Source organism: Melanostigma gelatinosum, assembly GCF_949748355.1.
Source record: "Melanostigma gelatinosum genome assembly, chromosome: 3".
In the NCBI taxonomy this organism is placed as follows: Eukaryota; Metazoa; Chordata; class Actinopteri; order Perciformes; family Zoarcidae; genus Melanostigma; species Melanostigma gelatinosum.
In genome coordinates, this window is record NC_136636.1 from 10,919,256 (window position 1) to 10,931,601 (window position 12,346).

Here is a 12,346-nt window from a genome sequence, read left to right on the forward strand (position 1 = left end):
ATGTTATCCTTCCGCAATTAATTCTAGATCACTACAGCCTTTTATGTAGATATTTTTATTTTTTTATTTTTATTTGTCATATTACTATTATTTTATTTTGGGGGGGGGGGGGGGATTAGTAATGTAATTCCGATTTATCAGCAGCATTAACAAAGGTACCACACTTTTATCTTATTGCTCTCTTGAGTGAAGTGGACTAAGAGTTTGGACTTCCACGCTTCAGGCGACATCCTGTCAGCAACGAGGGGTTTTCTTTCATTTCATTTTTCCAAATTGTGTGTGTTGCGTTTGTTGTAAACTCAAATTAAAGGTAACCTGAATATAGTTAGATTGTATCGTTTCCTGTTAAAGGGAATTATTACGGTAACCCTCAAGTTATTAAAGGGAAATAGAAAACAGCCCTACCTAGAACATGTGCACCAGCGCCACTGCGTATAACCATATTCATCTAGCAAACTATACCTACCTTGGAGTTACAATAGGCAGTATCATTTTATTCAATGTGTCCATCCGGGCAAATTGGTGGATCCAAATGTTATAAAAAAAACATATATGATGCAATTTCTTTGTAATCATCCAAAATAATGTTAAGTGTATGGTATTTTTCCAAGTAGGCCACTGACTGGTCGATACGTGCGATGCATTGAGTGGGCAACGCGCCGTGCATTGAGTGATAACGACTGATACTCTGGTGCTCAAATATTCTAGTTGAATAAAAGCACACACATACCTCAACACACAGTTTATTGAAGTTGAATTAACTGACAATATACGCATGTGAAAACAGGATGCTGTACATAGATGTATGATGGTTGGAGTACTCAGTAAAATGTATCTCATCGTGGTTGATGAACTGTGTTTCAGACGGGTTCGGGTAAGACCTACACCATGGGGACGGGCTTTGATTTGAGCCTGGGCCCGCATGAGCAGGGCATCATCCCCCGGGCTGTTCACCAGCTGTTTGAGGGAATCCAGAACAGTAGGGTGCACGCCCAGGAGGCCGGCATCCAGCCACCCGAGTTTAAAGTCAGCGCCCAGTTCCTAGAGGTGGGTGACACACACATGTAGATGTGAATGGATGGAGAGCACATGTACAACCACACTTGATTTAACATGGCAGAATTGATATTCTTGCTCGTAAATGTGTGTGTGTGTGTGTGTGTGTGTGTGTGTGTGTGTTGGGATGGTTATCGGTCCACATTAACTCTAACCAGATGGGACAAAACAGGGAGACGAGAGGATCAGCCCCCTCTTCCACAAACAGGAAGTGACAACCCAATGACAGATGGGCAGGAATGTCTGCTTGTGCTTTGTTGGTCTTGATTAATGTTGGCCATTACCTCGGACATTATTTCTCATCACTGTGTGGTAGAGGATGGAGTGAGGGATAAGAGGGAGGGAGGGATGCTTGTGTAGGCGCAATGAGATAATATGACGAGTAATCATTTCCTCCAGAGGTTTCTGGCAGGCAAATGTTTGGGTTGCCTCTGGGGGCAGACATTTATGTGTGTGTGTGTGTGTCTGTGTGTGCAAGATCTAATTAATTTAATACAATTTCTGGAAAAAGAATTACAATAAAATAAATGTTAACATTTTTTTTCTTTCGAGCTTTCTCCTATTTCTTCTGTCTGTCCTGCTCTCTGCTGTTCATGTGTTTTTATTCTCAGGTGACAAGGTTATCTCTGTTGACGGTTAACAGATGTGTGTGTGTGTGTGTGTGTGTGTGTGTGTGTGTGTGTGTGTGCGTGTGTGTGTGTTTGGGAGTAGGTGGGCCCTTGCCCTCTTTAGTTTCTGAGTCAATCTTTTGACCTGTGTGTGTGTGTGTGTGTGTGTGTGTGTGTAAATAAGAAACACAGCTGTGAGAAAATGGGAGACCATGAGGAGCATATGACAAACTGCTCATTAATTAATTGTGTTTAATGGTTATGTTAAAATTGAGTATTTGCCTTAGCATTGAGTATATATAAATTGTATATTGATGCATATGTGTTTGCCCATGCTGTTTATTGCAGTTGTACAATGAAGAGGTCCTGGACTTGTTCGACGAAGCCAGAGATCCAGAGAACCGGAACAGGAAGTCCAACATTAAGATCCATGAAGACGCCAGTGGCAGCATTTACACCACTGGAGTCACTTCTAGACTGGTGAACTCCGAGGAGGAGGTGGGCGCATGTTTGTGTGTGTTGGTATCGTATGTGCGTCATCTGCAGTCATCATCCTTGCATTTTATCTTTTTCAACATGTAGTATTTCTGTATACTATATGTGAGCAGATTGTTCAATGAAAGTAGAAAGAAAAGGAGAAGAGATGCTTAATTTGGGTGAGGTCATCCGTGCATTTATTCCCCAAATTTCAGACAGTTGAGAGAAAAAGAGACGAATGGAGACGAATGGGTGCTCCTGTGGATGGGGAATTTCAAAACAGGGGGAGGGAGACTGATGGAAGTGGGGAAAGTCAGCTGATCAGGTTGAGGATCAAAAGCAAGAGAGGACTTATCAGTAGAGAGGGCAGAAATAGCCAGCATTTTGAGTGTGTAGAAAAAACAAAAGTAGAAATGTCATTGGATACAAAGACTCGTATGTGTTGAGTTATTCTCAGAAATGTTCTTCTTTAGTTCAAACTAACCAGTCATACCCAAATGTCCTCCATATTGTGTGTGTGTGCTGCAGCTGCTGCAGTGCCTGAAGCTCGGTGCTCTGTCCCGCACCACAGCCAGCACCCAGATGAACGCCACGAGCTCCCGCTCGCATGCCATCTTCACCATCTACCTTTGTCAGATGAGAGTGTGCCAGCGGGCTCAAATGGTGAGATATGGAGTGGGGGGGGGGGGGGGGGGAGGAGGGAAAAAACGATTTAACGATTTAACGATTTAATATTACAGTGATAGTACCATGAAATCATTGCTATTTTCGACTAAGACTGTCTCAACTCATGAACTCATTTTGAATTGTTTTTTGTCCACCCCCGCCAGCAGAACGGAGGAGCAGAAGAGAACGGGGAGTTGAACGGCGTGGGCTCCAGCCCCATCGCTCAGCCGGAGTTCGAGACACTGATGGCCAAGTTCCACTTTGTGGACCTGGCCGGCTCTGAGAGGCTGAAACGCACAGGAGCTACAGGAGAGAGAGCCCGTGAGGGAATCTCCATTAACTGTGGACTGGTGAGACAGACAGACATATAAACTGTGTGTGTGTGTAAGAATGTGTCTCTCTGGTCTGATAGAAAAAACAAACAGTGTTAAGAACCTTTATATGTCAGCATGTTAATAACACAAGAAAATCAGTTCATCAATTTCTGTGTGTGTGTGTGTGTGTGTGTGTTTGTGCGCGCTGTAGCTGGCGCTGGGAAATGTGATCAGTGCTTTAGGGGACCAGACCAAGAAGGGAGGGCACGTCCCTTACAGAGACTCCAAACTCACTCGTCTGCTACAGGACTCCCTGGGAGGCAACAGGTACACACACACTGTACGTACAGACAAATTATTTATGTGGTAGGAAAATAATATAATTCTGGGATAATATGAAAATAGTTTCAAAAAGAGAAAGTCGTAATTTATCATGGCACTGGAGCTGAAACGATTAGTTGATACGTTTCCTTCTTCTTCAGTCGCACAGTGATGATCGCCTGCGTCAGTCCGTCAGACCGGGACTTCATGGAGACACTGAACACACTGAAGTACGCCAACCGTGCCCGAAACATCAGGAACAAGGTGGTGGTGAACCAAGACAAGACCAGCCAGCAGATCAGCGCCCTGCGAGCCGAGATAGCCCGGCTTCAGATGGAGCTGTTGGAGTACAAGGCGGTGAGAGATGGGTGGGATGGATGACTATAAGAAAGCTGGCAAAAACAATGGGGGGGAGGGAGAAAAGTGGGGGGGGCGAGTTGAAGAAGAGAGACAACACATGGCTGTCAGTGTAACTGATGCAATGAGGGCTGACATGATGGATGAAATTGAGAATAGTCACTGAGTAGAAGAAGCAACAAAGACAACACGAATGGGAGTGAAGTGAAGATGGTATTAGAGAGCGAGTAAGAAAAGCAGAGTCCACGTCTGCAGCAGCAGCTGATCACTATATCAGATTAAAGATCGTCACTGGAACACACACATCCATTTATACGTTTGCTATTGTGCATGCAGAGTATGAAGAAGATTAATCAGTGGAACGTCAGCATTTTCCAAAGAAATTAATCCTGAATCTGAATGTGCTTGTGCTGAGAAGCTCTGTGTCACATGGTTTATCTAATGTCAACCATTATGCAGAAAGAAGACTGGAGAGTGGAGAATGACACGAGAAAATAAAATGCTAAAATGCTTGTAGAGTTCAGGGTAATTGATGTTCATGCTGACTGTTTGGGTCTCTGTGCAGGGCAAGCGTGTGGCAGGTGAGGATGGTTCAGAGGGCTACAGCGACCTGTATACGGAGAATGCAATGCTGCAGAGAGAAAACGACACAATGCGCCTCAGGGTGAAGGCCATGCAGGAGACCATTGACCACCTCAACACCCGTGTAACACACATGCTGGCCAATGAGGTCAACACTCTGCTGACTAAGTCAAGTACGTGAGGGAGATTTGCAACTGCTCTGAATGTATGAATTCAGTTTCTCCTAAGTCCGCCTCTTGAATCTTACTTTCATGCATCCTTATTGTATTGAGTGTTTTCTGTGCCCTGAGGCTCCTTCTCCCTTTGAATGTTAGGTGAGGGCAATGAGGAGATCGGTGCATTAATACAGAACTACATCCGAGAGGTTGAAGAACTTAGGTAAGAGCTCCAAACCTCCTATTATACCTTTATGTACTGCCATCACTTGAAGCATCACAATCACTGAAATCATCAAATCTGAAACGTACTTTACAAACTTTTGACCCGACTTTGTTTTTGAAAGGAATAGTTTGACATTTCTGGGAAATGCGCTCATGAGCTTTCATGCCACGAGTTAGATGGGACGATGTCTACTACCCTTGTTTCTGTTTGTTCCATATGGAGTTGAAGCCCTTTAGCCGGTTAGCCAAGCTTAGCATAAACACTGGAAACAAGGGGAAACAGCGAGCTCGGTTCTGTTGGAAGTGCGCCTACCAGCACCTCCAAAGCTCAGTATTTTACAAGATATATGTTTGTTTAATCTGGTCAAAGACTGACTCCCCTGGCTATGGAGCTTCATGCTGACCAGAGAGACACAAGATCCATATAAAGTGTCTCATCTAACTCGCCACTAGAAAGCACGAGACTTACTATGCAGACCACTTCCATTTCCCCAAATGGAAGTGGTTGGATCAGTTGCTTTTTCTGTACTTTGATTATTATGATATTACATATCAGCAGATGTTCTGGATTGATGAGTTGTCTTTTTCTCCTCCTCTCTTCCTCTCTCCTCCCTCAGATCCAAGCTTCTTGAGAGCGAGGCCATGAACGAGTCTTTGCGACGGCAGACGGTCCGACTTTCCTCGCGTTCCCTGTTCCCTTCCTCCTCCCTCAGCCCCGCCCCCGGCCACCCCCCTGGCTCCTCCCCTGCTTCATTGTCAATGGAGGCCGAGTTGACGGACGTGTTACGCCGGGCCAAGCTGGACATCGACAGGCTGAAGAAGAAGGAGAGGAGGCAGAGACGAATGAGGTGAGGATAGAGGGATGCATTTAAGATGTTATCACACTCTAATTTCACAAAACAATATAGAATATAATAGAAGCTCTTCTCTCCTCATATATCTAAACTCAGAAATATCTCAGCTTGATGTAAATTTAATTTCTCATTCTTCCCTCTAAGCCATTGTCAAAAGTATAATGAGTAAGTTTTTGTGCATGCTCATATACTCTTCCCCCCCCCCCCCCCCCTCATTGCTTTTCTCCGCTAGCTTAAGAGCCACATCACAATTGGATTAGTGCTTTGGGACGGCCAGCTTCTGTATAGAACTGGGATGCAGCCAGTGCTGAGTAGTAACGCTGGCGTGGACACAAAAAGGTCTAATTCAGTCGGCCAGTGGGTCATGAGATTGAAGAGTCCAAAGCCTAACAGGCTAATTGAGGTTTAATGGGATCTAGATGGAGGTAGACGGGAATTTAGCGATGGGACTGGGGATGGTTGTAAAAGACGGATCAAAGGGGAATACAAGTGGCAATAAAAAGTAAAGAGCTAAAAGGGCTGAGATGAGCTGAAGAAGACTTTGCTAATGCCTTCAGAGGTCTGATTTTGCCATAAGCACATCACTTGGCAACACTCCCAAAGCCTTAATGGTGGTTGTTAGGAGTGTGTGACATCTCACTTACATGACAGAGAGTGTTTGTAAGACATGGTAATGGCCAAAAAAACCTTCATATTACTGCAGTTGAATTTGATGGATGTTCATCCACAGGTGAAAATAGTAAAAGAAATGAAGGGAAATAATTTGATGCCAACAATCATGCTTTTCTCTTCCTGTAGTCCTGATTTGGAGAAAGGCCTGAAGAAACGAGTGAAACTGCACACTCACGAGAATGGAGAGAGCGGGCGGAGTGGTCAGAATGGACAGAATGGAGAGATCGATTCAGACGACAATTACACTGAGGTAATAACAACACCTGTGCATTCATACGAACTTAAAACAAACGGAACAAAGTCTGATGCATCTGTGTGTTTCTGTGTGTAGGATGTCATGTCTCCATTGCAGGAGGAGAGCTGTTGTGATGAGGATGAGGGGGAGGATGAAGAGGAAGGCAGGGAGGAGGAAGAGAACGGGTTTGACAGTGACGAGAGCCTGGTGGATTCAGACTCGGACTCTGAAGAGAAAGGTGAGTTCCTGACAACTGCTGCTGCAAAACGAACAGAGCTCTTCACCCTTTTCTGTCTGTCTCTGTGTCGGTCGATCGGGAAGTATCTTTCAACAACTTTTGGATGATTGCCACTAATTGCCATTCAATTTTGTACAGTCAACTCATTAATTGATGATGCACTTTTCTTCTAGCGCCACCAGCTGGTCAAAGTTCTACTTTTCCAGTGAAATATCTCAACATCCATCAGATGAATTGACACAACAATCTTGCATTCATGATTCCTAGATGATGCATCATAATGACCTCCCTAACCTTTCCTCTAGCTCCGTCTAAATTTCAATTTATTTGTAATTTATGCCTAAATCTTTGCAAAACTAATCGCATGATTGATATGTAACTTGTCTCCAGTCTTACAGAGCTGCTAGCGTGGCGGTAGACTCTTTGTCCCATCTAACGTAACCTGAATTTTAATGTGCAGAATTTACACTGTGTGGCAGCTTGTTTTCAGCAGCTCACTATTTATTTCAGTATCATAAAAGAAAATATGATTTGAACTCCTCCATAAGCACTTCTTTGGACTCTGTCTGACTTTTCCCTTCCAATTTGCAGCCAACTTCCAGGCGGACCTGGCTGATCTGACCTGCGAGATCGAGATCAAACAGAAGCTGATAGACGAGCTGGAGAACAGCCAGCGGAGGCTGCTGATGCTGAAGCTGCAGTACGAGGAGAAGCTCGTTCTACTGCAAAATAAGATCCGAGACACTCAGCTGGAGAGAGACCGCGTGTTGCAGAACCTCAGTACGTTTAAACATCATGTAATGAGTAGTTTACACATGTGGTTGATCAGTAGAAGAGTAAAAAGTGCCACTAAAGGTAAAGCCTGACAACAGGTCATTAACATTATTCCACGGCTACACAGTGTCCATGGAGAACTACACGGAGGAGAAGGCCAGCAGGATCAAGCAGGACTATGAGAAACGTCTTAAGGAGATGAACCGAGATCTGCTAAAGCTACAGGTGGCACAAAAAGAGCACGCGCGTCTCCTCAAAAACCAGGGGAGGTATGAACGGGAGCTGAAGAAACTCCAGACGGAGGTCAACGACATGAAGAAAGCCAAGGTAAAAAGAAGGAAGAGTGAGTGAGGAGGATCAGGAGCATGGATGAGCGACATGGTTTGAGCAGGACTGCCAGTGCAGTTTAAGAAACCTGCTCTCTCTGCTATGTCCAGGTGACGCTGATGAAGCAAATGAAGGAGGAGCAGCTGAGGAGGAGGATGGTGGAGGCAAAGAGGAACCGTGAGATCGCCCAACTCAAGAAAGAGCAGCGCCGACAAGAGGTCAGACTGCATGTGTTTGTGTGTGTTTAGGACGGAGATTTTCAGCACCGCAAACAGCAGATACTACAGTCTTCAGAAACACATATTAAGATATTTGATTTGGTGCTTCGGCTCCCTCTAATGCCTCATGCTGAAATATAATTATTTGGAGCAAGATGAGACCGTATGAACAATGTTGTATATGAGCGTGTTTCAGCTGTTGTCAACATGGTCCACATTCTAAAGAATGATTCATGCTGATGAGTTGCTGTGTTTGTCAGCCTGGTACTTTAAAACCGATTTACCGGTAAGTATCGTGTACATATTGCACACAGATTGTTTGGATTAACTTTTATGTTTTGAATATCAGTACATAGCCTCAATGCATTCATTTCCATCTTTATGTGCTTCCCCTGGAGGAGAGGGCTTATTAATGAGCATGGAAACATTTGCGCTGCCTTATTCGTAATCCTTTTATTCAGGGTTCGTCCGGAAATGCTCTCATGATCAACACTTTGTAAGCCTGTTGTGGAAACAGTCTTATTTATTAGGAATATAAACTAAAAAGATGTGGGCGAGGACTAGGGGTGTAACGATACGCGTATTCGTATTGAACCGTTCGGTACGAGGCTCACGGTTCGGTACGCATGACGAACCGAATATGTTTGAATAAAAAATAAAAATAAAATAAAACCTTTATTTAACCTTTATTTAACCAGGTAGTCCCATTGAGATTAAAAATCTCTTTTGCAAGATGTAAGTAACAATACAAGATGTAAGCAAGATGTAAGTAACAATACTACATAACATTCAGGAGCCGTTTTTGTTTTTTATGCTTATGTGTTGCTAAGAAGACACCCTAGAAGATGAGTCACTCAGGTTTAGTTCCATCATTGTTCAAAGTCAAAGAATAACTTCATGATGTTAGTTGTAATGAATAAATATATTTTAAAATCAAGTACATTTCTCTGGCATTTAGTTTTCTACTGTACCGAAACGTACCGAACCGTGGCTCCACTGTATCGTACCCAACCGTGAATTTTGTGAACCGTTACACCCCTAGCGAGGACTGATAAACACATATTCTCTCTGTCCTGTCCATCAGTACCAGATTCGAGCGCTGGAGTCGCAGAAGCGGCAACAGGAGCAGGTGCTGCGCAGAAAGACCCAGGAGGTGACCGCCCTGCGGCGCCTGGCCAAGCCCATGTCAGACCGCGTGGCCGGGCGTGTGGCCCGCTGGAACTACTCCCCCTCAGTTACAGACTCTGGAGCCGAGTTATCGGCCAGCACTACAGCAAGCAGCTCTGAACCTGAGACTGCGAGGACTGTGAGCGGGCTGGTGAAGCAGTGGAACAACAAAAACAATGTGTTTGGATATATGGCCGAGAGCGAAGGGAGCATGGATGGATCCAGGGTCATTGGGTAAGATGGGCTCATGTAGTCAATGATCTCTACTCTACATGTGCACGTGTTTACACCGTCTGTGTTTTTGATGTTTTTATCAAAATGTATCAAATGACAATATGTTAGGGCTTACTGGTAGTGATGCTTTCATCACCTGAATCTGCAGCTCCCCTCAGCTTTACAGAGCTTTATAGTTTATGTCATGTCAGCTAATTATTTTGGCGTCCAGTCAAAATAATCCTCTCTCCCTTTATCTCTTCCCAGCAGTAGGAAGAAGTTGCAGCGTAAGCCAGCAGGCCTGGGCAGCGTTGGAGCGGCGGGCCGAGCGAGCAGCTTCTCAAAGTCTGCCCGTCAGAAGTGGCAAGCACTCGAGCGTCGCATTACTGACATTGTCATGCAGAGAATGACCATCGCCAACGTGGAGGCCGACATGGATCGCCTCATCAAGGTTGGAATGGCCTTCGCATTTTTTCTCGAGATTAAGGTGGAAATGGTGCTATTTGAGGCGTCTTTCTTCGTGTGATTACATTTGGTTTGGTGGCTCTAGAGAAAAAAAAGCCTCCGCAGGGCTGTACCGTTTCATACAATTTGCCAAAAATGACATTCACCATGAGATGTGCAGCACTATTAACAGTGATTAAAATCAAATATAAGGACTTAAAATGGCCGATGTACATGGGAGTGTCAGCAGCAGTTTCAATGGTTACATCTTGGTGACTTTTTTTGGCTCACTTCATCAAAGTATTTCAAACCTCAGTGAGTGAGGCTCTCCTTTCCGCTTCTCTTCATAGACAAACACTGATAAAACCATGCTGTACTATTCGAAAGGGAACAGTGTTTTTCTATGAATCTGCAAGATGGAGCATATATAAAAATGAGTTTGTATTGCACAGAGATATACTGTAGTAAATATAGTTTCTTGTTGTGGAAATAACAATTTTATGTCCTTATCTTTGACATTTGCACATGTTTTTGTAAGTGTAGCTCTGACCTTTCTTATTCTCTGTGGTGTGCATTTGTGTTTTTGATGAGTCAGAAGCGAGAGGAGCTGACAGTCCAGCAGGAATCCCTCTCACATAAGAGGGAGGTACTAATGGCGGACGGGGAGGGGCCAGAAGCAGAAGACCGCCTCCTTCAGGAAATTAACGAGGACATTGAGGTGCTGAACGCCAACATAGACTACATCAATGACAGCCTGTCTGACTGCCAGGCCACCATTGTACAGATAGAGGAGACCAAGGTATGAACACCCCACACACACACACACACATGGTAATGTTTGCTTCGAAGCTGTGAAAAGTGACAGGAGATCTATAGCAATGCCTATGATTGTGTTTTCCTGCAGGATGAGCTGGACTCAGTGGACACATCAGTGGTGATCAGCTCTTGCTCTCTGGCTGAAGCGCGCCACCTGCTGGACCACTTCCTGAAGGCTTCCATAGACAAAGTAAGTCATCACACAGGGCCCCTACGAAAACCTAACAAGACAATAAGTGGGTTTGCAGGCTTAGAAACATCTGAAAAATCAATAATGAACAATTTAAATCTGCACTCTTGGAGGTGTGAAAGAATATATGTAGCATTAACAACAAAACAAAGATAAAAGCCTATACTTACTTATTATGGGTGTTAAATATGGTGAACTAAAATAGTTTTGTACGTGTGTGTGTGTGTTCATCATCATTTTTGATTTGTCCGGTCATTGTGCGCGCGCAGAGTTTACAGGTGGCTCAGAAGGAGGCTCAGATCCGCCTGCTGGATGGTCAGCTGAGACAGACGGATGTGATTGGCTCATCTCACAATCACATAATCCTTGATGCCCTGAAGGAAAAGGCAGAATACATCCCTGAGCTTCAGGCTCTCATCCACAATGTACAGCAGGGTGAGTGGTGCTGTTTGTTTGTGTCTAGCTCTGTGTGGTAGTGTGTAAGACTTTATATTGAATGCTCTCTTGCCTTAATTGCCTTTTAGAGAATAAATAAAAACTGAAAATGCTGTGATATTGGAAAATGTGACAGTGTCATAGGTCGGGACATTAGCAAGTGGAAGTGTATGTACGGTGTGCTGGGGGCTGACGAGTTCTATGTTTTGTGTGCTTCCAGAAAATGGTTATGCCAGCACAGACGAGGAGCCCTCCGAGTTCAGCCAAGCCTCGGACAGCAGGTGAGACTGCATTCACCCGCGCAAAATCATAAAAAAACGTTTACCACCATGTGCCAAAGTTAGTCTAATTTAGCAAAATGTACTGTATGAGTCTGATTTCCTCTCTTTCTGCAGTGTATCTCAAATGAAACAATCCAACAGCCAAGATGATTTCAAAATAAAGGTACATCTGATTTCTATTGTTGAAGTGTGTAGTTGTTGCAGATTAAAATCCACATTCTTTACACAGGAAAGGTGTCCTCTGTCCAGTTTTCTTAAACCCAGATGTTAACATTACTTGCATATTTATACTTCAGAATAGATCTATTTTTGTTCGTGTGAGTGCTCAAAGCATCAGGTAGTGCTGCGTCTCTCAGTATCTAGACTGTCAGACCTTCATGAACCATGATGACACTGCATGTTATCAGATGGCGTTAGTGTTAGTGATTGTGTTGAGACCCTTGCTCTAATTTTAACTGTCAACACATGCCACAGTTTGTCTGTCAGAGCAGCTGCCATTTCGTTTGGAACCATGAGGTGGCAGTATAAGCAAACACTTAAAATTCCTCCACTTCCTAAAACTTGGTTGAATATTCTGAGGAGGTACCCTCTGATTTGACACCAATCCCTCTTATCCTCATGCTAATACTGTTCTTTATCCTTTATTGGGTATTTTAGTTGTTTTTCCTATCCAGCCTTTGTTTTACCCCATAATGGCTGCTGTCTCTTTTCTCTCCCTGCT

General features: G+C 44.1%; 1 protein-coding gene across 1 annotated transcript in view; it reads left to right on the top strand.

The window, feature by feature from the left end:
- Positions 1 to 12,346, top strand: part of kif21b (kinesin family member 21B) — a gene marked incomplete at its 3' end in the record, with an annotated part of 55,099 nt that overhangs the window by 19,691 nt on the left and 23,062 nt on the right. Inside the window, exons 3-23 of the mRNA XM_079297148.1 lie at positions 865 to 1,047; positions 2,013 to 2,162; positions 2,670 to 2,804; positions 2,972 to 3,157; positions 3,333 to 3,448; positions 3,604 to 3,799; positions 4,365 to 4,554; positions 4,696 to 4,759; positions 5,379 to 5,609; positions 6,414 to 6,537; positions 6,619 to 6,760; positions 7,352 to 7,540; positions 7,662 to 7,861; positions 7,972 to 8,079; positions 9,164 to 9,480; positions 9,727 to 9,910; positions 10,499 to 10,702; positions 10,808 to 10,909; positions 11,179 to 11,344; positions 11,565 to 11,625; positions 11,740 to 11,788. Of these exons, the coding sequence (XP_079153274.1) occupies positions 865 to 1,047; positions 2,013 to 2,162; positions 2,670 to 2,804; positions 2,972 to 3,157; positions 3,333 to 3,448; positions 3,604 to 3,799; positions 4,365 to 4,554; positions 4,696 to 4,759; positions 5,379 to 5,609; positions 6,414 to 6,537; positions 6,619 to 6,760; positions 7,352 to 7,540; positions 7,662 to 7,861; positions 7,972 to 8,079; positions 9,164 to 9,480; positions 9,727 to 9,910; positions 10,499 to 10,702; positions 10,808 to 10,909; positions 11,179 to 11,344; positions 11,565 to 11,625; positions 11,740 to 11,788 (3,297 nt within the window). The remainder of the gene's footprint in view (positions 1 to 864; positions 1,048 to 2,012; positions 2,163 to 2,669; positions 2,805 to 2,971; positions 3,158 to 3,332; positions 3,449 to 3,603; positions 3,800 to 4,364; positions 4,555 to 4,695; positions 4,760 to 5,378; positions 5,610 to 6,413; positions 6,538 to 6,618; positions 6,761 to 7,351; positions 7,541 to 7,661; positions 7,862 to 7,971; positions 8,080 to 9,163; positions 9,481 to 9,726; positions 9,911 to 10,498; positions 10,703 to 10,807; positions 10,910 to 11,178; positions 11,345 to 11,564; positions 11,626 to 11,739; positions 11,789 to 12,346) is intronic.